The sequence below is a fragment of the Pseudophryne corroboree genome, chromosome 1 (genome assembly GCF_028390025.1).
Source record: "Pseudophryne corroboree isolate aPseCor3 chromosome 1, aPseCor3.hap2, whole genome shotgun sequence".
In the NCBI taxonomy this organism is placed as follows: Eukaryota; Metazoa; Chordata; class Amphibia; order Anura; family Myobatrachidae; genus Pseudophryne; species Pseudophryne corroboree.
The window spans coordinates 604,815,476-604,841,833 of NC_086444.1; the positions used below are offsets into that span (position 1 = coordinate 604,815,476).

Consider the following 26,358-nt stretch of genomic DNA (forward strand, 5'->3'; position numbering starts at 1 on the left):
CAGCCCAGTGTGCTGCATCATCTATGTATATATTATATATCTGACTGTGCTCAGCTCACACAGCTTATAATTGTGGGGGAGACTGGGGAGCACTGCAGTGCCAGTTATAGGTTATAGCAGGAGCCAGGAGTACATATTATATTAAAATTAAACAGTGCACACTTTTGCTGCAGGAGTGCCACTGCCAGTGTGACTGACCAGTGACCTGACCACACTGACCACCAGTATAGTTAGTAGTATACTATATTGTGATTGCCTGAAAAAGTTAAACACTCGTCGTGTGACTTCACTTGTGTGGTGTTTTTTTTTTAATTCTATAAAAAACTCATTCTGCTGACAGACAGTGTCCAGCAGGTCCGTCATTATATAATATATATACCTGTCCGGCTGCAGTAGTGATATATATATATTTTTTATATCATTATTTATCATCCAGTCGCAGCAGACACAGTACGGTAGTTCACGGCTGTAGCTACCTCTGTGTCGGCACTCGGCAGTCCATCCATAATTGTATACCACCTACCCGTGGTTTTTTTTTCTTTCTTCTTTATACATACATACTACTACATCTCTTTATCAACCAGTCTATATTAGCAGCAGACACAGTACAGTACGGTAGTTCACGGCTGTGGCTACCTCTGTGTCGGCACTCGGCAGTCCGTCCATAATTGTATACCACCTAACCGTGGTTTTTTTTTCTTTCTTCTTTATACATACATACTACGACATCTCTTTATCAACCAGTCTATATTAGCAGCAGACACAGTACAGTACGGTAGTTCACGGCTGTGGCTACCTCTGTGTCGGCACTCGGCAGTCCGTCCATAATTGTATACCACCTAACCGTGGTTTTTTTTTCTTTCTTCTTCATACATACATACTACGACATCTCTTTATCAACCAGTCTATATTAGCAGCAGACACAGTACAGTACGGTAGTTCACGGCTGTGGCTACCTCTGTGTCGGCACTCGGCAGTCCGTCCATAATTGTATACCACCTAACCGTGGTTTTTTTTTCTTTCTTCTTTATACATACATACTACGACATCTCTTTATCAACCAGTCTATATTAGCAGCAGACACAGTACAGTACGGTAGTTCACGGCTGTGGCTACCTCTGTGTCGGCACTCGGCAGTCCGTCCATAATTGTATACCACCTAACCGTGGTTTTTTTTTCTTTCTTCTTCATACATACATACTACGACATCTCTTTATCAACCAGTCTATATTAGCAGCAGACACAGTACAGTACGGTAGTTCACGGCTGTGGCTACCTCTGTGTCGGCACTCGGCAGTCCGTCCATAATTGTATACCACCTAACCGTGGTTTTTTTTTCTTTCTTCTTCATACATACATACTACGACATCTCTTTATCAACCAGTCTATATTAGCAGCAGACACAGTACGGTAGTTCACGGCTGTAGCTACCTCTGTGTCGGCACTCGGCAGTCCGTCCATAATTGTATACTAGTATCCATCCATCTCCATTGTTTACCTGAGGTGCCTTTTAGTTGTGCCTATTAAAATATGGAGAACAAAAATGTTGAGGTTCCAAAATTAGGGAAAGATCAAGATCCACTTCCACCTCGTGCTGAAGCTGCTGCCACTAGTCATGGCCGAGACGATGAAATGCCAGCAACGTCGTCTGCCAAGGCCGATGCCCAATGTCATAGTACAGAGCATGTCAAATCCAAAACACCAAATATCAGTAAAAAAAGGACTCCAAAACCTAAAATAAAATTGTCGGAGGAGAAGCGTAAACTTGCCAATATGCCATTTACCACACGGAGTGGCAAGGAACGGCTGAGGCCCTGGCCTATGTTCATGGCTAGTGGTTCAGCTTCACATGAGGATGGAGGCACTCAGCCTCTCGCTAGAAAAATGAAAAGACTCAAGCTGGCAAAAGCAGTAGCACCGCAAAGAACTGTGCGTTCTTCGAAATCCCAAATCCACAAGGAGAGTCCAATTGTGTCGGTTGCGATGCCTGACCTTCCCAACACTGGACGTGAAGAGCATGCGCCTTCCACCATTTGCACGCCCCCTGCAAGTGCTGGAAGGAGCACCCGCAGTCCAGTTCCTGATAGTCAGATTGAAGATGTCAGTGTTGAAGTACACCAGGATGAGGAGGATATGGGTGTTGCTGGCGCTGGGGAGGAAATTGACCAGGAGGATTCTGATGGTGAGGTGGTTTGTTTAAGTCAGGCACCCGGGGAGACACCTGTTGTCCGTGGGAGGAATATGGCCGTTGACATGCCTGGTGAAAATACCAAAAAAATCAGCTCTTCGGTGTGGAACTATTTCAACAGAAATGCGGACAACAGGTGTCAAGCCGTGTGTTCCCTTTGTCAAGCTGTAATAAGTAGGGGTAAGGACGTTAACCACCTCGGAACATCCTCCCTTATACGTCACCTGCAGCGCATTCATAATAAGTCAGTGACAAGTTCAAAAACTTTGGGTGACAGCGGAAGCAGTCCACTGACCAGTAAATCCCTTCCTCTTGTAACCAAGCTCACGCAAACCACCCCACCAACTCCCTCAGTGTCAATTTCCTCCTTCCCCAGGAATGCCAATAGTCCTGCAGGCAATGTCACTGGCAATTCTGACGAGTCCTCTCCTGCCTGGGATTCCTCCGATGCATCCTTGCGTGTAACGCCTACTGCTGCTGGCGCTGCTGTTGTTGCTGCTGGGAGTCGATGGTCATCCCAGAGGGGAAGTCGTAAGCCCACTTGTACTACTTCCAGTAAGCAATTGACTGTTCAACAGTCCTTTGCGAGGAAGATGAAATATCACAGCAGTCATCCTGCTGCAAAGCGGATAACTGAGGCCTTGACAACTATGTTGGTGTTAGACGTGCATCCGGTATCCGCCGTTAGTTCACAGGGAACTAGACAATTTATTGAGGCAGTGTGCCCCCGTTACCAAATACCATCTAGGTTCCACTTCTCTAGGCAGGCGATACCGAGAATGTACACGGATGTCAGAAAAAGACTCACCAGTGTCCTAAAAAATGCAGTTGTACCCAATGTCCACTTAACCACGGACATGTGGACAAGTGGAGCAGGGCAGGGTCAGGACTATATGACTGTGACAGCCCACTGGGTAGATGTATGGACTCCCGCCGCAAGAACAGCAGCGGCGGCACCAGTAGCAGCATCTCGCAAACGCCAACTCTTTCCTAGGCAGGCTACGCTTTGTATCACCGGTTTCCAGAATACGCACACAGCTGAAAACCTCTTACGGCAACTGAGGAAGATCATCGCGGAATGGCTTACCCCAATTGGACTCTCCTGTGGATTTGTGGCATCGGACAACGCCAGCAATATTGTGTGTGCATTAAATATGGGCAAATTCCAGCACGTCCCATGTTTTGCACATACCTTGAATTTGGTGGTGCAGAATTATTTAAAAAACGACAGGGGCGTGCAAGAGATGCTGTCGGTGGCCAGAAAAATTGCGGGACACTTTCGGCGTACAGGCACCACGTACAGAAGACTGGAGCACCACCAAAAACTACTGAACCTGCCCTGCCATCATCTGAAGCAAGAAGTGGTAACGAGGTGGAATTCAACCCTCTATATGCTTCAGAGGTTGGAGGAGCAGCAAAAGGCCATTCAAGCCTATACAATTGAGCACGATATAGGAGGTGGAATGCACCTGTCTCAAGCGCAGTGGAGAATGATTTCAACGTTGTGCAAGGTTCTGATGCCCTTTGAACTTGCCACACGTGAAGTCAGTTCAGACACTGCCAGCCTGAGTCAGGTCATTCCCCTCATCAGGCTTTTGCAGAAGAAGCTGGAGACATTGAAGGAGGAGCTAACACGGAGCGATTCCGCTAGGCATGTGGGACTTGTGGATGGAGCCCTTAATTCGCTTAACAAGGATTCACGGGTGGTCAATCTGTTGAAATCAGAGCACTACATTTTGGCCACCGTGCTCGATCCTAGATTTAAAGCCTACCTTGGATCTCTCTTTCCGGCAGACAAAAGTCTGCTGGGGTTGAAAGACCTGCTGGTGAGAAAATTGTCAAGTCAAGCGGAACGCGACCTGTCAACATCTCCTCCTTCACATTCTCCCGCAACTGGGGGTGCGAGGAAAAGGCTCAGAATTCCGAGCCCACCCGCTGGCGGTGATGCAGGGCAGTCTGGAGCGACTGCTGATGCTGACATCTGGTCCGGACTGAAGGACCTGACAACGATTACGGACATGTCGTCTACTGTCACTGCATATGATTCTCTCACCATTGAAAGAATGGTGGAGGAATATATGAGTGACCGCATCCAAGTAGGCACGTCACACAGTCCATACTTATACTGGCAGGAAAAAGAGGCAATTTGGAGGCCATTGCACAAACTGGCTTTATTCTACCTAAGTTGCCCTCCCACAAGTGTGTACTCCGAAAGAGTGTTTAGTGCCGCCGCTCACCTTGTCAGCAATCGGCGTACGAGGTTACATCCAGAAAATGTGGAGAAGATGATGTTCATTAAAATGAATTATAATCAATTCCTCCGCGGAGACATTGACCAGCAGCAATTGCCTCCACAAAGTACACAGGGAGCTGAGATGGTGGATTCCAGTGGGGACGAATTGATAATCTGTGAGGAGGGGGATGTACACGGTGATATATCGGAGGGTGATGATGAGGTGGACATCTTGCCTCTGTAGAGCCAGTATGTGCAAGGAGAGATTAATTGCTTCTTTTTTGGGGGGGGTCCAAACCAACCCGTCATATCAGTCACAGTCGTGTGGCAGACCCTGTCACTGAAATGATGGGTTGGTTAAAGTGTGCATGTCCTGTTTTGTTTATACAACATAAGGGTGGGTGGGAGGGCCCAAGGACAATTCCATCTTGCACCTCTTTTTTCTTTTCTTTTTCTTTGCGTCATGTGCTGATTGGGGAGGGTTTTTTGGAAGGGACATCCTGCGTGACACTGCAGTGCCACTCCTAAATGGGCCCGATGTTTGTGTCGGCCACTAGGGTCGCTAATCTTACTCACACAGTCAGCTACCTCATTGCGCCTCTTTTTTTCTTTGCGTCATGTGCTGATTGGGGAGGGTTTTTTGGAAGGGACATCCTGCGTGACACTGCAGTGCCACTCCTAAATGGGCCCGGTGTTTGTGTCGGCCACTAGGGTCGCTAATCTTACTCACACAGTCAGCTCCCTCATTGCGCCTCTTTTTTTCTTTGCGTCATGTGCTGATTGGGGAGGGTTTTTTGGAAGGGACATCCTGCGTGACACTGCAGTGCCACTCCTAAATGGGCCCGGTGTTTGTGTCGGCCACTAGGGTCGCTTATCTTACTCACACAGTCAGCTACCTCATTGCGCCTCTTTTTTTCTTTGCGTCATGTGCTGATTGGGGAGGGTTTTTTGGAAGGGACATCCTGCGTGACACTGCAGTGCCACTCCTAGATGGGCCAGGTGTTTGTGTCGGCCACTAGTGTCGCTTAGCTTAGTCATCCAGCGACCTTGGTGCAAATTTTAGGACTAAAAATAATATTGTGAGGTGTGAGGTATTCAGAATAGACTGAAAATGAGTGGAAATTATGGTTTTTGAGGTTAATAATAATATGGGATCAAAATGACCCCCAAATTCTATGATTTAAGCTGTTTTTTAGTGTTTTTTAAAAAAAACACCCGAATCCAAAACACACCCGAATCCGACAAAAAAAATTCGGTGAGGTTTTGCCAAAACGCGGTCGAACCCAAAACACGGCCGCGGAACCGAACCCAAAACCAAAACACAAAACCCGAAAAATTTCAGGCGCTCATCTCTAATCTCTACTAGACGAGACCTATTCCACCCAGGGTAATCTTATTTAGAGCGCCTAAAACAGCTGCCTCATCTGGTACCATCTTTTGTGGGTGGATTATACATATTGGGCTCTCTAAGTTCATTTTTATTTCTTTGTGGTTTATCTACTTGTTGTAAGGGGTTTATTCTTGAAGCAGTGAAAAGAGTGAAGATTAAGTTAGTGGAGAAATTGCCCATGGCAGTCTATCAGCATTAAAGTAACAGTTATATCAACTGCATTCTATAAAATTATATGCAGCACCAGATTGGTTGCTATGGGCAACTTCTCCACTGGCTCACTTCTCCACTCTTTTCACTGCTTCATGAATAAACCTGTATATCCTCTGTACCATATGCCATATCTTTGATGCTTGTAAAGTGCCTTGAGTCCTATGGAGAGAAAGCGCTATATAAATAAAATAAAAATATTATTATTATTATTATTTGTTCAAAATTAGATATGTAACATTACAAAATCCATATGTGCATATATGCATTATCATAATGTGCTTTTATAATTATAGCTGTATTTAATCAGCAGCAGTGTGCCCCCGCCCCCCAATACCACAACAAATCAATGCAGCAAAAGGAATTCAGTGATTAACCATCTTGAGCTAAGCCAGTTTTAACTAATCTAATGTCAAAGGTAAAGCATCACTAGGACTGTAGGGTGAATGTTGAAACCTTACAGCCATGGCGCAGAGATCACATGTATAGCTTTGGTTGACACAATACCATATGCCACTGCAAGACATGTGATTCTTCTTGGTGGGTATTGGAGACACTCACATTAACTCTGCAAACCAGAAGTTACTCAATTCCAAAGAACAAAACAACACGTCTCTTAAAGTCTTGAACCCAGCCAGAAACATGCAAAGCATTGTTCCCCTCCCCAGTCAGTTGGAAATTGAGTAAACAGGAAACGAGTCAGATGAGAATCTGACTTCCTCAGGAAGCTGCCCCGCCACCCTGCCCATCTCCAGGTCTTCACCTCTCAGTATCATGCTGTTGCTACTAACCATGCTCAACAGATGTACTCCGTGTGTGGTCTGGTTTGACAGATCTCCAAACATGTAATTAACTGAGCACGTGTATCTACAGTAAACTGAAGGCCGTTTTCCTGAAGCTTTCCATATACGCTGACACATGAATGACCTTGCGCTATATTGAAACTGCCCATTAAACACACAAAGCATCGCTGTGTTTGAATTTTCAAGTGCATATGCATTATTTTATGAATTTTTGTTTTAAATAGTTATGTTGTTAAGATTGATTAACTGCATCTTATGTCCTGTATAGTGGTTGTGATTCTTGTAGTTAAGATTTATACATGGCATTTCCAGACAGCACTATTTATTTAAACATCACCCTTCTATAAAGACGACCCAAGTTCCGGGCTCGTTCATATGGAATTTTAGCTGTCCTATTTCTAATTCAGTTTAATAATTGAACCAGTTTTCATAAATGTCCCCAAATATTTTTTCTTTACCTAGGTTTTGTGGCATTCTGAAGACATGAAAGCAAAATGTAAGTTGAAGTAAAATGAAACTAAGGGGTTTATTTCCTAAAGGTCAATTTTCATTGATTCTAAACCTATCTAAATCGATGTTAGGGGTTCAGGGGCTAAAACACACATTTATTAACATCAATTTAAATCGATTTTCACTTGTTTGAAATTGATGAAAAACTCCCTTTGGTAAATAAACCCCATGGTGACATTTAGGAAAAAAAACAAAAACAAACATTTCACAAGAATTTTGTGACACCTTAACCAACAGGTTTAGGAGGGGAGCCGTGGTAATTCAATGAGCTGTGGTAATTTACCTCAGGCAAATTGATCCGAGCGAGCTATCCAATTACCCCCGAAGCGCAGGCGACAGCAGCTGTTATCAGGCAAAAAAAATATTCCAGTTTTTAATGTTTCGAGGTTTTGTTGTTGTTTTTTCAATTTTTTAACAATTTTTTGGGGGCTATTCAATAAGCCAGTTTTTTGCACACGAACAAATATCGGGGCTTACTGAATTCCCCCCTATAGCTTTTTTTTTTTGTATATCTTATTAAATTAAAGCAAACATGTTACTGGTTGCTGTGGGTTACACTACTTTCATAGGTGTGCGCACGGGGTGTGCCTCGTTACTTAGAGGATGTGCTGCGCATGCCTATGACCACTTTACAAAAGATTTTTCTGTATAACAGTTTTCAGCTCTGTCTCCTACTGATTTTCAATATCATCCATATATTCATGGGGAGCTCACATGGAACACAACATCGCAGAAATCTTGAAATAGAGGTAGACCCCATGGCAGCCACCGCCACCATGTTATCCAGCACCTGGAAACGCAGGCGACATCATCCGGCGCCCTGAATGGCCATGACATACCTGCATTTCCTGCACCACTCCCCACCAACACTGCATCGCCGTCCTCGACCGCCAGTCACCTGTCAATCACAATGCATTCGCATCATGCCACAATGCAATCGCATTGTGGGACCCTGCGCACGTGCGATGCAGATTATGCATATGTGCACACAGCCGATAATCAGCAATTTTTGGAAAAAACAAAAACAAAAAAAAATTGTCTCTGAATAGCCCCCTTAATGCTTGGACCCAGTGGAGCTTTTAATACCCTACCACATGGGCACACAATAGAGTTAATATTTTTCTCATCAGCCTATTGATCTACTAGTATGTGTTTGGGGTATGGAAGGAAACTGCAGTATCCAGAGGAAATCCCTGCAAACAAGGTGATACATACAAACTCCACACAAAAACAGCCTTAGTGGGGATCACTATGACAGTGTCACCTTGCCACCTGGAACCCTATTGGTACCAATAACTTAAGTAGGCAGTTGGGAGCATTGTTGTCTGTTGGATGCCTGCTATAATTAATCACATTCATGGCAAGTGAACACAAGACTCTCTCACCACATCCGCTGCACCACTTTACAAATCCCTACACTGACTACCCATATCTTGCACAATCTAGTTCAAAATGCTCACCACTACCTTCAAAGTCCTCAACACCATCACCAATCCATACACCTCAAATCTCATCTCAACATCTCAAAATATTCTGAGTGGTGACTCTGGTAACCACCTTTCCCTCCTGACTTCAGGATTTCTCACATGCTGCCACTCACTTATGGAATTCTTACCAAACCAATCAAACTGCCTGAAAACCCAACACTTTTTTAGAGCTTACCCTACTCTCACCTATAATACCCACACTCATTTCTTCCCACAACTGTCCCTTTATCCACTCTAAGCCACACTCGCACCTTTTGTATGTACCTGTATTAATGTTTCGTCCATCACTATGGAACTTTACATATTAACAATAATAATACCATACCTTTCAACTTCTTGTAAATGATAAGTGCATGGTCTCATGGTAAGGGGCAGGGTTCTGCAGGAAATAGTGTAACTGTGATCCATGACTCATTTTCATCACTGTGGGGGCATGCCCGGTACTCTGGGAGCTGCTGGCCATGCCCCCACTCCTCTCTCAGGGCACTGCGGGAAATAGCGTGACTGTGATCCACGGCCCATTTTCATCACTGTGGGGGCATGCCCGGTACTCTGGGAGCTGCTGGCCATGCCCCCACTCCTCTCTCAGGGCACTGCGGGAAATAGCGTGACTGTGATCCACGACCCATTTTCATCACTGTGGGGGCATGCCCGGTACTCTGGGAGCTGCTGGCCATGCCCCCACTCCTCTCTCAGGGCACTGCGGGAAATAGCGTGACTGTGATCCACGACCCATTTTCATCACTGTGGGGGCATGCCCGGTACTTTGGGAGCTGCTGGCCATGCCCCCACTCCTCTCTCAGGGCACTGCGGGAAATAGCGTGACTGTGATCCACGACCCATTTTCATCACTGTGGGGGCATGCCCGGTACTCTGGGAGCTGCTGGCCATGCCCCCACTCCTCTCTCAGGGCACTGCGGGAAATAGCGTGACTGTGATCCACGACCCATTTTCATCACTGTGGGGGCATGCCCGGTACTCTGGGAGCTGCTGGCCATGCCCCCACTCCTCTCTCAGGGCACTGCGGGAAATAGCGTGACTGTGATCCATGACCCATTTTCATCACTGTGGGGGCATGCCCGGTACTCTGGGAGCTGCTGGCCATGGCCCCACTCCTCTCTCAGGGCACTGCAGGAAATAGCGTGACTGTGATCCACGACCCATTTTCATCACTGTGGGGGCATGCCCGGTACTCTGGGAGCTGCTGGCCATGCCCCCACTCCTCTCTCAGGGCACTGCGGGAAATAGCGTGACTGTGATCCACGACCCATTTTCATCACTGTGGGGGCATGCCCGGTACTCTGGGAGCTGCTGGCCATGCCCCCACTCCTCTCTCAGGGCACTGCGGGAAATAGCGTGACTGTGATCCACGACCCATTTTCATCACTGTGGGGGCATGCCCGGTACTCTGGGAGCTGCTGACCATTCCCCCACTCCTAGACATAGTGCACAGCAGCTATTTACCACTGCTCTGAGCAGCACCACGGGACACCACTGGATACTGCAGCATGCTGGTGGGACGGCAGGACAGTGTCCGAAAAACAGGACTGTTCCACCAAAATCAGGAGTTATATTGTCAGACTTTGCTAACATTCCACTGCAACCATTTAAGTGAGAAGAGGTCTCTAATAATGGTCCTGATTCATAGTTGCAAGCAAAGCCATAAAGCAAACAACGGGGCAAAACCATGTGGGGCTGATAAAACGTGCAGAGAGAGTTAGATTTGGACGGACTGTGTTTTTTTGAATGTCCCTGGCAAAGAGAATACTAATTCTCTGAGTCACCCTCAAACTCCGGAGATCTTTCAAAATGTATAGTTTGTAATTTACAGAAAAAAAACAACAACTCCTGGTGTAGTGAAACTAGCCCCCTTCCACATTCTAAGAGAATGAAATATCAGCTGGACATAGCACCTTGGGGTGGGTTGGTTACAAGAGGTCAATACCTACTATGGGAAGAATTTAATTGTACCCAATAATTTTTCTCACGGTAAAAACAGTACTTTGCCACAATGTTTTTAACACAATTTATTTTTGGGGGTAATTTATTTATCCCCCATTCTAACTGAACAAAAAATTTCCTGTTTTTGGGCGAAAACACATAGGATCCAGGATAGGTTCCCAGATCCACATATTTTCGCGATCGCGGCCACAAAAAAAATGACACTTATTGCATATTCTGTTTTGCCTGCCTCGTGGCAGGTGAAAATAAATTCCTCATAGTGCTGGCTATCAGGGACAACTGAATAACCCCTGGGGGATCAATTAGCCCCTGTAAAGGGGGGTACACACGGAGAGATCCGTACTTAAAATCTAAGCAATCTTGCTAGATTGCTTAGATTTTAAGCACGGATCTGCCGTGTGTATGCCCTCCAGCGATAGCGATGCGCGGCCCCGCGCATCGCTATCGCCGATGCTAGATTGAGCTGCATGCAGGCTCAATCTAGCGGGTCGCTCACTTCACCGTTGTGTGAAGTGAGCGGCCCCCCCCGTCGGCTTTCCCCCTCGCTCAGCACATCGCGCTGTGCTGAGCGGGGTGAGAGATGTGTGCTGAGCGGTCTGTGTTAAGATCGCTCAGCACACATCTCTCCCGTGAGTACCCCCCTTTAATTTACCATGGCGAATTGAATTCCCCCCTAAGTGCATCATACGTCCTTCTGGGTCTAAAACCAGGAAGTCCCCACACTGCAAAGGACAGCTCCAGGGATGTGCGGTGAGGTAAATTGATCAGAAGGCACTGGCTAGTACTAGAGACAGATTTACACACAATACATGAGCCCAAGGGTGCATGTGGCCATTTTACACAGGTGCAGCAGTATATACTGCTAGAAATTTGCTGAGTTTTGATGAGCAGAAAAGATGAGCAGAAAAGTTAAGATGAGCAGTAAAGGTAGGCAGGTGAGGCACTGCCTCACCTACCATAGACTTATTACTCCGGATTTTTTAATATAAATATGATTAAAATTATATAAAGAAGATATTTTTGATATATTGTTTGTATTTGTCATATATTTGATATAGGCAAAACTCTGGCGTACTATTACCATACAGTTTAATATAATTAATTGTTGCAAGTACTATTTAATGTGCAGGGTGATACCTGCGGGGAAAAAGGTGCCACCCTCCCCCCCCCCCCCCCCCCCCCACACACACATTTTTGTTTTCTGTTTGCTGTGACCCCTCCCTTTCATGCACCTGGTAAGTGCTGCCAGATCCACTTTATTTCCATCCAAGGCTTGGTAAATAGACCCTACAATCTGTAACATGTCAGTTGTGAGTTGATTAGTTGGAATTCTATCTCTTCTCATTTTATCACTCTCCAAGCGTTGATAAATCTCCACACCAGACTTTTAGGTGACAATATAACTAGACCACTAATGAGACCTGTTTCCGGTTTCTCTTGATATTAATTCGCCTGGTTATCTAACATTTACATTTACAGTAATATATTACATTTAATATTGGGATTCAGCTGGGAGATCCCATGCTCAGTCTAATAAGAGTTTTTTGGGGGTTTTTCAGCACCGATTTAATTGGTGTCCATCAGGATAGAATGATATCTACCTTTCCGTTTATAAAATCGTGAGGACTCTTTTCCCCAAACAAACACAGACTGGTCCTAGCAACAGACAATTCTGACAGTTTTCTACCATTTCCCTAGCTTTACATTTATTGTAATCAATCCACACTGTATCATGTGTAGAGGTCCATAAAAGATAATGGATTTGTCCTCCCAGATAAATATGACAGTACATTATACTGTACAGTTAGCAATATAATAATCGGCTATGGTCTCTAATCTCCAACATAGGCGTGAGACACACCCTAACAGCTCCCACCGCAATGATGGGACAGACCATCTAAAGAGGAGGACCACTGCGCCATGAACAGCGGGAAGTGACCCTGTGTTGGACTGAGGTAACATGGCATTATGCTGGGTCCATTTATTGATGGAAATATATTCTATAATTGATTGGGGATACAGTTAATTGTATTTTCCATAATCCAATGGTTACAATTTAACTTTATAATGCCGAGTCAATTCAGACAAGACCAAAATACGTCTCAATAGTATGCTATCCCATGGTTTGAACCAATTGACCTACTTGACTCTAAATATCAAAAAAGCCTTTCAACCTCCTTCACCAGTGCTTTATGAAATGAATGCTAATCTATTTGAGTTTTCTAGGGCATATATTGGAGATTATTCTCATTCTATTTCACAATTTCCAATGGCATAACTCACAGTTATGGAGAATGGAAAAAATATTTGCCAACTACTATTGTATCTCTAAATGGGTTGAACAAGGTGTTGTACAAATGAATCCATTACATCTATTTTATAGATTGTACTTCATAAACTATCTCCGAAGGGGCGCATTAACAAAGGAGGAGGACCATGTACAGCCTTCTCCGCCCGGGCCTCCTACTCTGTAGCCGGAAGCAGCACAGTGCAATAGAGTCTGAGCACTTAATTACGCATGCGCAGATCTTGGGGAAAATGGTGCGGCACCCATTTCCCCGAAGATTTCTTTACCGCGTAAGAGCGAAACTCCACGAAAATGGCCACCACGACATTTTCCTGGTGATTTGTGGAGAGATGCTGCCACTGACGGGAGATTCCGGAGAGGTGAATATTGAAAAGATGGGTGCAGGGTGAGTGGTGTGGGCCCCCCTGGACTCAAGAGCCCATGTGCACTGCACACACTGCACCCATTATAGATATGCCACTATATCTCCAAAATGTACCCAAGCAATGCTGATGTAACGAATGAGAACATATATTTCAGATTTTTGGTAATTCCTAATAATAAGACCCATGTGGAAAATGATGTTCACGCTGATTGTATAAGTTATAAATGTTTCATTACCATTATATCCAGAGAACAGAGACTGCTCTGTTCCATCATTTCTCTAACACCACAAACAATCGTATACACATGCCGGGTCCTCCCCCCTGGCGCTGAAATGCGAGCACATCGCTAAACAGCGAAGCACCCACATCTTAAGGGTAGACCCCTGCCTCCGCAGCCTAGGGAAGAATTGACAGATATATGGAGTGGACTAAGCAAAAGGATATGGGAGAGCATTCAAACAAACCAGGAGTTGTTGGTTGTTACACAGAACATACCTGTAGTCTACTTTTCCACCCACTACACTATCTGCTAACGCTTGCCCTATTTGTTACACCTCTCATTTAAATTAACAGTAAAACAATTATCATTAAAACATGTAATACATTATACCTCCCAACTCTCAGGATTTAGGAGGTCTGTATCACAGTGGTGCAAACATTGTACCAATGTGGACTGTGACCAATGTTGTGAGGTATACATGCATTCAAAAGTCAAGCTACTTAGCAGGCATCTTTCAAGAATAGCACAAATGATAAAAAATACTGGGATCCACCTCGTATCACTCTCCATTGACCAATCACAGGACATAACAGAACGGCACATGAATATATCATACACTAACTCATTACCTAATTCTATTCTGTTGGGTAACCCATCCCAATTAATTTTCAAGTTAAGCGATAGATTTACTCTGATTTAAAACACAACTCTTCTCTTTGTGCAAGGGGGTTACGGTCGTTAGGTCGATACAACTTAGGTCGACACTCATTAGGTCGACCACTGATGGTAGACAATGCCATTAGGTTGATATGCATTAGGTCGACATGGACGTTAGGTCGACATGTACTAGGTCGACAGGTCAAAAGGTCGAAATGATTTTTAAAAAAAAGTCTTCATTTTTTTTTCATACTTAACGATCCACGTGGACTACGATTGGAACGATAATCTGTGCTGAGTGAAGCGGTAGCGGAGCGAGGCACCTTGCCCGAAGAGCAAGCCATGCGAGAGGACACGGTGTACTAATATGGGTTCCCCCGTCACTTTACGGAGAAATCAACACCAACAGTCAAAAACCTAATGTTGACCTTTTGACCTAGTACATGTCGACCTAACGCCCATGTTGACCTAATGCATGTCAACCTAATGGCAATGTCGACCTTCAGTGGTCGACCTAATGAGTGTCGACCTAAGTTGGGTCGACCCAAAGACTCATACCCGTGCAAGGCTCGCTCATCCGACTAAGAGGGCAACCACAAGCATTGTCACTTGCTTGGCCTATACAATGTGATCGCTGCAGACCCTGTGACTTATATAAGCTAAATGGTTTATTTTTAAGTTGAACTCATTGTACTCTACGCAACATGTAATTTTTAGTTTTTCAATAGAGTTATCCGTTAATTTTCCATACAAACCAACAGTTTTCACCACACAACAGTTTTTATTTACTATGGCCTCACTGATTTTTTTTTCCAATATAAGGAAATGAGAACAAATAACAATAAATTAAAAAAACTTAGCTTCCAATATCGCAAAATCCTGAAGTTATATTTCATATAGCTGCTAAAGTATCACTGTTACTAGGAGAACACCAACTTGAAGATTAACTTAGAAACACTAATATGAAAATTATTGTATAGACAGTAAATATTTCACAATAAAATATTAAAAATAATAAAATAATTCCTTTCCATATGGATGGCTTACTCACAGACAGCACTAGGTAGCCATTGCAATAATTGATTCTAACAATGTTCTGCTCAGTAAAACAGTGTGTGCAGTTTACAGTGGCTTTCAAAAGTATTCAGCCTCCTAAAAATTTGTCTTTATTACAGATTAGGCCTAATTCATGTTTGTACGCAACTGCGATTCTCTAGGCTATGGAGCTGCTTATGTTAGCAAGTGAATCTGCAGACCAGAAATGAAAAGAGATACCCACTGAAGTGACCGCAAACTACTTTGCAATTGCATGACATTCACAGCCTATACATAAAAATGAGGAATATCGATTTAAAGGGTTGGCCTACGGCTACACAGATTGGACACAGCAGTGGCAACACAGGCGTCATGTTTTTCCACTTAAAAGCTTGCAGCCGTTGGCAGATACACGCCCTGAAAATGGCCAGGACATGTCTGCATTTTTCTACCAAGTACTAGTCTGCATAGTATTGAATATCATGTAAGCAGCATTTTCACTGTTTATTATTATTTTTATTCTGCAGACAAATAATGAATTATGAGTTTGAAAATTTACTTTAAGAGCGTACTGGTCCATTTAAAATGCTCCTGGAAGTGTTCATTAAGACTATTCACAGAATGTATGTGTCCCTGGCTCGTCTGAGGTATATGTTCCCTCATTCCGAGTTGTTCGCTCGCAAGCTGCTTTTAGCAGCTTTGCACACGCTAAGCCGCCGCCTACTGGGAGTGAATCTTAGCTAATCAAAATTGCGAACGAAAGGTTCTCAAAATTGCGAAAAGACTTCTCTGTGCAGTTTCTGAGTAGCTCGAGACTTACTCTTCCAGTGCGATCAGTTCAGTGCTTGTCGTTCCTAGTTTGATGTCACAAACACACCCAGCGTTCGCCCAGACACTCCTCCGTTTCTCCAGCCACTCCCGCGTTTTTCCCAGAAACGGTAGCGTTTTTACACTCACTCCCATAAAACGGGCTGTTTCCGCCCAGAAACACCCACTTCCTGTCAATCACATTACAATCACCAGAACGAAGAAAAAACCTCGTAATGCCGTGAGTAAAATACCTAACTGCATAGCAAATTTACTTGGCGCAGTCGCACTGCGGACATTGCGCATGCGCATTAGCGACTAATCACTCTGTTGCGAGAAAAAAAATAACGAGCGAACAACTCGGAATGACCCCCATGGTATGGGAGAATTCGTGATGTGGATGGCCAGATGCCAAATTTTTTCATAACTTTTGGTCATGCCCCAAGATTTGGAAATTATGGGAGAAAATGAAGGCTTTTATTAACTCCTACCGCTTCAAAGTGACTCATTCTTCAAAGTAACTCTCTCGCTCCTTTGTGCCAGTTTCAGTGATTGGGATGTTAATCGTGGAGGCAAGACTATTATATCTTTGTTGAATGTCATTGTCACCATAGCAAAAAAGGCAATTTTATATAAGTGGACCTCTCAATTTCTGGGATTGGTCAAATGCCTCTTGCTCAAAATTAAATATTTTGATAGACAAGCCATTCTCTGGGCTCTTGAATCTGGGGTCTCCTCGTTTTATACATAATGAGGTGTAAACATTGATTCCTTAGACTCCTCCATGCAATCCAAAATTCTGAAGATCTTCGAAACCACATACCGGCAATTGTCATCAATGGTTGATCATTTCCCCTATGCCATTTATCTCCTCATGGTGTTGTTTTCTAACACAATAGACTGTTATCCTTATATTGAGATACTTGTTTCAGGCTGGCTTCAGCCTAATTCTCATACATCACCTGTAATGCACTCTATTTAGTCCCTGTGCTTTTTCTCCTACCTCTCTTCTTTTATTATTTTTATTTTTTTGTGCCTTTTGGTTTATGTTTTTATTATGATGTTTTTTTTTATCTACTCTGTGTTTGTACCACTTCCTGTATTTTTGTGCTCAATTTAATAAAATTTAAAGGAAAAAAAAAAAAAGACTCTACTGGTCCGCAATAAAAAAAATGTCTGGAACAATACGTGTGTCATTTGTAATACAGACATATTGTTGACTTTTAGGCGATTGAATACTTTTGGAAGCCACTATAAATTAAAACACTTGCCCATATCTTATTGAGTACATCATAACATTTGATACTTGTGGCTAGATTTGATAAGATTCGTGTTTTGCCCGAGTTTGCCTGAGATTAAACACGCTGGTGATCGATCGGACACAGGTGATTTTTTCTTAATCAAGCATGGAAATTTACTATGAGTCGTGTTTTGACAGAATCGTGTTTTCTGATGGTGTATTCCATTGTGTTTAGTCATGTTTAATAGTGTGCGTGTTCAGTCGTGTTTGTAGCCAAAGTGTCCTGCCTCTGATCAGCGTGTTTTAAGAAGCCTGCACAGGTCAGTGTGATCTGTTCAGTGCTTATCTTTGTAAAATTAAAGAAAGAGTTAAAAAATGGGAAAAAAGCCTGCTTAAAAAAATACACAGGACAAATGTGTAGGTGTACCCTGTATTTAATGAACCAGCACCGGGCTCTTGGAGCCGGCTCTGGTTCTAAACATACAAGAAAAATTTGTGTAGGGGTCCCCCATATATTTAGAACCAGCACTGGGCTCTACTAGCAGGTGGATAATGCCACAGCCAGGGGACACAGTTCACTGGTCACCCTGGTCAAAGCATTCCTCCCCCCTAACTAATCAGTCCAGGCCAGGGATTCCTTGGGAAGAGGGGATACCCCAATTAAGGGGTCCTCCCTCTCCAGTTTACCTCAGGCCTGAACTGAAGCCCAGGCTGGTGGGTGCAAGTTTGATAGCTTTGTTGTAAAAGTCACATTGAAATAATATTGAGGTCTATTCATGAAACAGCGAAAAGTGTGGAGAAGTGAGCCAGTGGAGAAGTTGCCCATGGCAACCAATCAGCTGCTCTGTATAATTTTATAGTATGCAAATTATAACTGTTACTTCAATGCTGATTGGTTGCCATGGGTAACTTCTCTACTGACTCACTTCTCCACACTTTACACTGCTTTATGAATTGACCCCCTTGTCTTTTACAGGAGAACTACAAGTCCCAGCAAGCCTTCCTCACATGCCAGCACGCAGGGTATTAAGGGCCTGCTGGTACCTATAGACCCACTGTAAAATAAATATTTAAATAAACACAGACACTATCGAAAGTAAAAGTTGAATACACTCACTCACACTCACATATACTGACCTTGTCCCTGGTGCCGGTCAGTCCCCTGTTGATTGACAGACAGGACACTCATAGCTAATCAGCGGCCTGTTGCCATGATAGCGGCTGCTGATTGGCTGCCAGACCTACAAGTGACAGAACTCACATAGATACTGCCACGCTACATGTACAGCATGTACAGTACATATAGTGCTGATGAGTTTAACTGGATCGAGACTATGTTTTTTTTTTTTTTTACCGCTGGGATACTGCTGGAGAAGAGGACCGACTAGCACCCAGCGATAGGTGAGTATGTATATTTGTTTTTAACCATGCAGCAAATTTTATTAAAGAAGAGGAGAGACCGGCAGTGAGGACAACGTGAGTATATGTGAGAGAGTGTGTTAACATTTTACTGTCTACGGTATGTGTGTCTTGTGGTTATTTTACAATAATTTTTTTTGGAGAGGGACTATAGGTACCAGCGGGCCCTTAATACCCTGCATGCTGGTACTTGTGGTTCTCCAAGGCCTGGCATGTAGGAAGGCTTGCTGGGACCTGTAGTCCTTCTGTAAACTTTAACTATCAAATCTTCACCCACTGCCTGGGGGGCTTCCCCCTATCACTGGGGGATCCTCAGGAGGGGCAATGCCTTCATTGGAGGGATCCCCATTTTCTGGGGAATTGAAGGGCTGGGGTGACTAGTGTGTGTGTGTGTGTGTGTGTGTGTGTTTGATTGACCTGGCCAGGGGACCCCGTCAAGTGTGTCTTCTGGCTGTGGCATCACCCCTTCACTTGTAAGAGACTAGTGCTGGCATCAAAATACAAGTGGGCCCCTGTGCAATTCTTTCCCCGTATTTCCAGCACCAGTATCGGCTCAAGAGCCCAGTGCTGGTTCACTGAAATACAGGGGACCCCACGGCATTTCCCCCCAGGGGGGATGCATTTTTTATTTATTTTTTTACTCTATCACTACACACAGAAGCACTGGGTTTGAAAAAAATGGTTAAACACACACGAGAATGCAATCTGCCCCAAACACGACTCTTAGTAAATTTACCCCCTATATTCTCAGGCATCCTGCTTATTATTATTATTTGTTTTATTCATTTTTCCTCCTTCACATCTTACTCCATATGACATACATACCCTCGGTCAGTACTACATCCCGAAGTTTTTCTAAACGTTCTGCAAATCTTGCTACATCTCCAAGAAGCTGTGAGATGTCCTCCACCTCGATGAAGGGTCCTTCTCCACTTTCAGGAGGGCTTGGAGCTCCTGTTGGTTTGCTGGCTTTGCTTCTAGGTGAAGAAAGAGGGATCCCTGCAGCACTGGCATGACGACTTAGACTTGTCGGTCTCTTCAGGGTTCCAGAGGACACAGGGTTACTGGTCAGTAATGCACTCGAGAATACTTCGGGCTCGCTAGCATCCTTTCGAGGGACATCCTAAAAGAAGATCATTTTGGAGCAGAATTATTATTAGAATTATTATAATAAGTTGTATAATTAATGAATAAATGATGCCCTCAGTAGGATGCTGTATCAATTACACTTTGTTTTTATAACAAAAAGTATTCAACTATATTCCCTGTCCCTTAAGTTATTTATCAAACCAGCATTTCTGTCTCTAGATAATAAAACAGCATTCCGCGAAATAAGTGCTGAAAAATTCAGTCTCTGCTTTCTAATTCTGTAGCCCATATCAAGGGACTTTATACTATTATGATTGAAATATTAGTGTATAGTAATACCAAGCAAGTATTCTATAATTTGCACCGATATGACCATATTTACAGCCTATATACTTGCAATATTGCCAAATATGATAATTAACAATTTAAATACATTTTTGAAATGTTTTTATTATAAAGATCACACAAGTAATTACATTAAAACAAGGCATGGTAGGTACAGTGCAAATAACACATAAAAAAAGGAAACCAAGTTGACCATTATTATTGCAATAAATTAGCAAATTAGGACAACGTTTATGGATCAAAGGGTCGACAGTCAGAAGGTCAACAATGTCTAGCTCGACACCAAATGGTCGACATGCACAAGGGTGACATGGTCAAAATGTCAACAAGGACGGCACGGAAATGGTCGATATATGAAAAGGATGACATGAGTTTTCATGGGTTTTGTAAAAAAGATTTGGTGTCAATATTTCCCTTCCAGTACATGGACCTCCAATTAGTGCACCCCCCCTCGCATGGCTCACTTCACTTGCCATGCTTCGGAAAAGGTAGTCCACATGGATGGTAAAATATGAAAAAGTCCTAAAACTGAAATCTCCCCCCCCCCAAAAAAAAAAAAACCCCACACACGCATGTTGACCATATGCCGTGTCGAATATGGTCATGTCGGCAATCTGAATATGTCGACCTTTTGACCATGTTGACCGTATAGATGTTGACCATTTCGAGTCGACCTATTGCTTGTAGACTTTTCACCAAGGACAACACCGTCAAGAGAGGCCATATACAAAGACACTAGAAAGATACCCATAGATACTACCATTCTTCAAAGATTTTTACGTAGCCAAGTGGTACGAGGATAGTTATTATAGCCTCATTATTAAAACATTTTCAAAAATTAACAAAAAAACCCTCAGCTTTAGATCTTCTTTGGTATCATAGCTTGACTTACATTTTAATTTAGCTAAGCACTCTACAGGACAGTAAACACTCATCAATAAAGAAAGAATAGTGACTTTTTTACTGAACATTTTCTTTCATTTTTAAACTGTACATATATTCCATATAGAAATACCTTACCATTTCCATATTGAAGTTGTCCAAACACTGGGCTCCATTAATCAACTTTGTACAATCAGCGGAAACTTTCATTTTGTATTGCTACTCTCACAGTGATAATACTTGGATACCATCAGTATTTATCAGTTCTTACCTGGCCGATGACCACTGATCGGCCAAACCTCTCCTCTTATTTGCCAGAAGCCTGACGATGCTGGAGAATGATTAACGTGAAATGACCATGCACGATATCTGTGAATACGCATTGCTGCTTAACCTAGGAATCCAACTTTGCATTTCTGGCATCGCTGGTCCCCATGGCCTTGGTATAGCTAATGCAATCTCCAGATAAATTGCCTGATTCAGTTGTCCCCATAGAGGCCTACTGGGATGGTGCTGGTAAACAGGTTAAGGCCAGAGTAATCTCTGTTTTTATTAATTGAACAAAGGAGTATAGGATCATTTAACAAACAGTTTGATGGAAAAGAATCTATTCACTGCTTGATAAATAGAACCCACTATCTGAGGTAATATGCTAGATTGCTAATTACAGGGAATAATTGAAAGTATGCTGTTGGCAGAAGATGTTTTGGTTTTCAGTGACATTACCAAGACATGGTGTAAATGAATCATTTTTACGCTGTATACGCCTGATTTGTGTTTGTAAGTAAAGCAAAAAAAGCAAGTAACTTTGTGTCTGGAACTAACCATGTTGGCATGCAATGGGCATGGTAAATACTGACTGCTTCATGTTTACACTGCAATTTTGATTTCCGTTTGAACACACCCCACCCAAATGTAAATGTCTCTGCACGTTACATCTGCCCCACCTGCAGTGCAACATGGTTTTGCCCAGTGGCTTGCTTTTTTCGTTTACTTACAAACATGAATCAGGCCTTATGTCCTCTTCTAAACAGTGCACACAGGCCTCCTGGTCTTCAGTAAGAACCCCAACTAACGTTTAATTGGCTGCTGTGACATTATAATGTATCCAAGCTATTCTGTACCGTACTAGAGGTGACAATTGACTGGCTTAAGGATACTGCAATACAATTTATTCTCCACTTATTTATCTGTACAGTTGAATTAATCTAGAAATACATTTATTTGTATATAAACAAAACTGAAGTACCTGACAGGATTCATTCATTGAAGAGGTCAAAGCAGTTAGTGGACACACAAGAGGTCCTAATGTTACTTAGTGTGGCAGTGGCTGCTCATAATGAATTGCAGTGCATTGACCTGGAATAACTGTGTTGTAATGCAGCCTGTTTATAGGGGTCAATCCAGTTACCTACAAAGGTTGCGAGTCGCAATTGCAGCAGTGATGAAACACTGGCAACGACACTGCATTTCGCACCCCTCGCGGCCCGCTCTCAGCCCAAATTCGCACATTTTTGTGCACCTGTGGGGCTATGAAAAGTTTTGTGCAAATTCAGGCTACTGTAAAGTGTGGCTGTTGCTGCTCTCTCACCCGTGAATACATCACTGGAAATTGGATTCACCCCATAGTGTCCAATGCCTTGTGATCAGAGCCGGCCTTAGGCATAGGCAAACTAGGCAAATGCCTAGGGCATTTGGTATGCTTAGGGGCACCAGCAGCTTCTGCTGATTAAAATGATATGCGGCATGCCTATATTCTGTGTGTGACTGGAGCTGTATCTGCATACAAAATGCTACGTTGCAGTGTATTCCTGGAAATCACTGTAATGTAGCATTTCATATGCAGATACAGCCACAGTCACACACAGAATATAAGCATGCCGCATATCATTTTAATCAGCAGAAGCTGCTTGTGCAGCCTAGCCACAAAGTAATGCAAATAAGATGCATTTTCATAAACAAAAGGCGCTTGACGTTAGCACAGATGCCAGCTGACTCATGCCAGGCATCTCCTGCAGAACTAGTGGTGGTGCAAGGGGGCACCAGCCAAAATCTTGCCTAGGGCATCATATTAGTTAGGGCCGGCTCTGCTTGTGATGATTCAAAACCCATTACCATTGAAGGTCAACAGACAAATGTATGAGTATGTGTGGAGCTGCACTCAGTGCTGAGACATTTACACTGAGCAAAAGTAACTGAGTGTAGACTCACATTACTTCTGTTTTTGTGCATTTTTTATGACAAATTGTAAATATTCTGTACCTTATAGGAGCTGTTGGAGAATACAAATGGTCTGAATGGTACAGTTATGTGCGTACACGATTTATGGGAAATGATGGAAATAGTTATGTGCACTGTAGTGATGCCAGTAGCCCCAGAGTGTGTAGTCTGTGGATCCTTCTGTCATCTGGGTTAGCTGAAGGCAGACATAGGAAATAGGCTCTATGGCACACATGTTGAAAATCTGCATACTATAGACTGTCAGTATAGTATGGCACAGAAAAAGGGTATATAAACTAATTCTATCTATCTATCTATCTATCTATCTATCTATCTATCTATCTATCTATATATACATACATACACACACACACACATGCTAGGAATTGTAGTACTATATAATGCAGACGTAGGAAACCATGCAGTATATGTGGCTATATAATACTGAGTGTAGGGTGCAGAGAGACTTACGCTTTGTGGTGCTGGGCTTCCTGCTCTGCTTTTCTTTGATAAGGACGGAGTTTTCATCAGCTCCCGCTTCTTTCTTGAAAACATCCTGAGTTGTGGGTCTTTCCTGTCCCTTATGTCCCCGATGGCACCACCTCTTATATACACCTTACCAGAATTACCGCTTCGCTCATCCCTGCAACCCCACCTGGGGGGGCAGATTCTAGGGGTGCTCAGAAAGGTGGCGTTGTGTGCCCAACACTACTGCTGTCATATGCCACGTGACGTCAAGGAGTTTCCTGATTGGGTGATTGCTGTCCCAAAACTGACAGACAGGAAGAGGTAAAGGTTGTTAACTCTGTCAGTGCTGGGACCACAGCAGCATCCTGTCCCCTTCCAGAGCTTTGTGTGCTTGTCATATGTCTGAGTGTAAAGACTTTGTGTGTGTGTATGTGATAGGGGAACAATAGAGGAAGTTATAGGGAGAGGTTGTATGGAGTAACAGAAGATATAAGGAACAGTTATACAGAGCAAAATGGAAAACACGGCAGAACACAGATCCACAACCGATGAAGGAACAAAACCTTAATAAAAGTTAGATAGACCTTTCTTTTTTAATTACTTCATTAACTTGTGAAGGCCTCCCTTAGGTCAAATTTAAGCTTTAATAGATCCTTGTACCAGTTGGCACTTAAGATTTATACACTTTAAAATTAGAGATGAGCGGGTTCGGATTTAAAGCCAGAATAACGCTAGTTCGGCTTTATCCGGATTTTTCTTATTGGCTATCCAAAACAAGCGACATCCGTGAGCCAATAAGATGCCGTTTTGAGAGCCGAGTAAAACCGAACCCGCTCATCTCTATTTAAAATTATATAAAATTTGCATTGTGTGTCAGTGTTATTGCATAATGCATTTCCTTTAACTTTATATGCACTGTCTGCAATGATGGTAAACCTGGTTGAGATCTGGCACAGTGAGGCAATGTATATTTGGCACAGTGGGGCAATGTATATCTGGCACAGTGGGGCAATGTGTATCTGGCACAGTGGGGCAATGTATATCTGGCACAGTGGAGCAATGTGTATCTGGCAGAGTGAGGCATTGTGTATCTGGCACAGTAAGGCAATGTATATTTGGCACAGTGGGGCAATGTATATCTGGCACAGTGGGGCAATGTATATCTGGCACAATGGGGCAATGTGTATCTGGCACAGTGGGGCAATGTGTATCTGGCACAGTGAGGCAATGTATATTTGGCACAGTGGGGCAATGTATATCTGGCACAGTGGGGCAATGTATATCTGGCACAGTGGGGCAATGTATATCTGGCACAGTGGGGCAATGTGTATCTGGCACAGTGGGGCAATGTGTATCTGGCACAGTGAGGCAATGTATATTTGGCACAGTGGGGCAATGTATATCTGGCACAGTGGGGCAATGTGTATCTGGCACAGTGGGGCAATGTGTATCTGGCAGAGTGAGGCATTGTGTATCTGGCACAGTGGGGCAATGTATATCTGGCACAGTGGGGCAATGTATATCTGGCACAGTGGGGCAATGTGTATCTGGCACAGTGGGGAAATGTGTATCTGGCACAGTGGGGCAATGTGTATCTGGCACAGTGGGGCAGTGTATATCTGGCACAGTGTGTCATTTTGTATCTGGCACAGTGGGGCAATGTGTATCTGGCACAGGGGGCAATGTATATCTGGCACAATGGGGCATTGTGTATCTGGCACAGTGGGGCAATGTATATCTGGCACAGTGGGGCAATGTATATCTGGCACAGTGGGGCAATGTGTATCTGGCACAGTGGGGCAATGTGTATCTGGCACAATGGAGCAATGTATATCTGGCACAGTGGGGCAATGTATATCTGGCACAGTGGGGCAATGTATATCTGGCACAGTGGGGCAATGTATATCTGGCACAGTGGGGCAATGTGTATCTGGCACAGTGGGGCAATGTGTATCTGGCAGAGTGAGGCATTGTGTATCTGGCACAGTGGGGCAAAGTATATCTGGCACAGTGGGGCAATGTGTATCTGGCACAGTGGGGCAATGTGTATCTGGCACAGTGGGGCAATATGTATCTGGCACAGTGGGGCAATGTGTATCTGGCACAGTGGGGCAATGTGTATCTGGCACAGTGGGGCAATGTGTATCTGGCACAGTGGAGCAATGTATATCTGGCACAGTGGGGCAATGTGTATCTGGCACAGTGGGGCAATGTGTATCTGGCACAGTGGGGCAATGTATATCTGGCACAGTGGGGCAATGTGTATCTGGCACAGTGGAGCAATGTGTATCTGGCACAGTGGGGCAATGTGTATCTGGCACAGTGGGGCAATGTATATCTGGCACAGTGGGGCATTGTGTATCTGGCACAGTGTGGCATTGTGTATCTGGCACAGTGTGGCATTGTGTATCTGGCTCAGTGTGGCATTGTGTATCTGGCACAGTGGGGCATTGTGTATCTGGCACAGTGGGGCAATGTATATCTGGCACAGTGGGGAAATGTGTATCTGGCACAGTGGAG

The 26,358-nt window shown here is 43.8% G+C and overlaps 1 protein-coding gene across 1 annotated transcript in view; it reads right to left on the bottom strand.

Moving 5' to 3' along the window:
- Positions 1-24,198, bottom strand: part of ARHGAP45 (Rho GTPase activating protein 45) — a 268,853-nt gene extending 244,655 nt beyond the window's left edge. The window contains 2 exon segments of the mRNA XM_063914359.1: positions 19,660-19,957; positions 23,842-24,198. Of these exon segments, the coding sequence (XP_063770429.1) occupies positions 19,660-19,957; positions 23,842-23,925 (382 nt within the window). The 5' untranslated portion in view covers positions 23,926-24,198.
- Between the last annotated feature and the right edge of the window lie 2,160 nt (positions 24,199-26,358).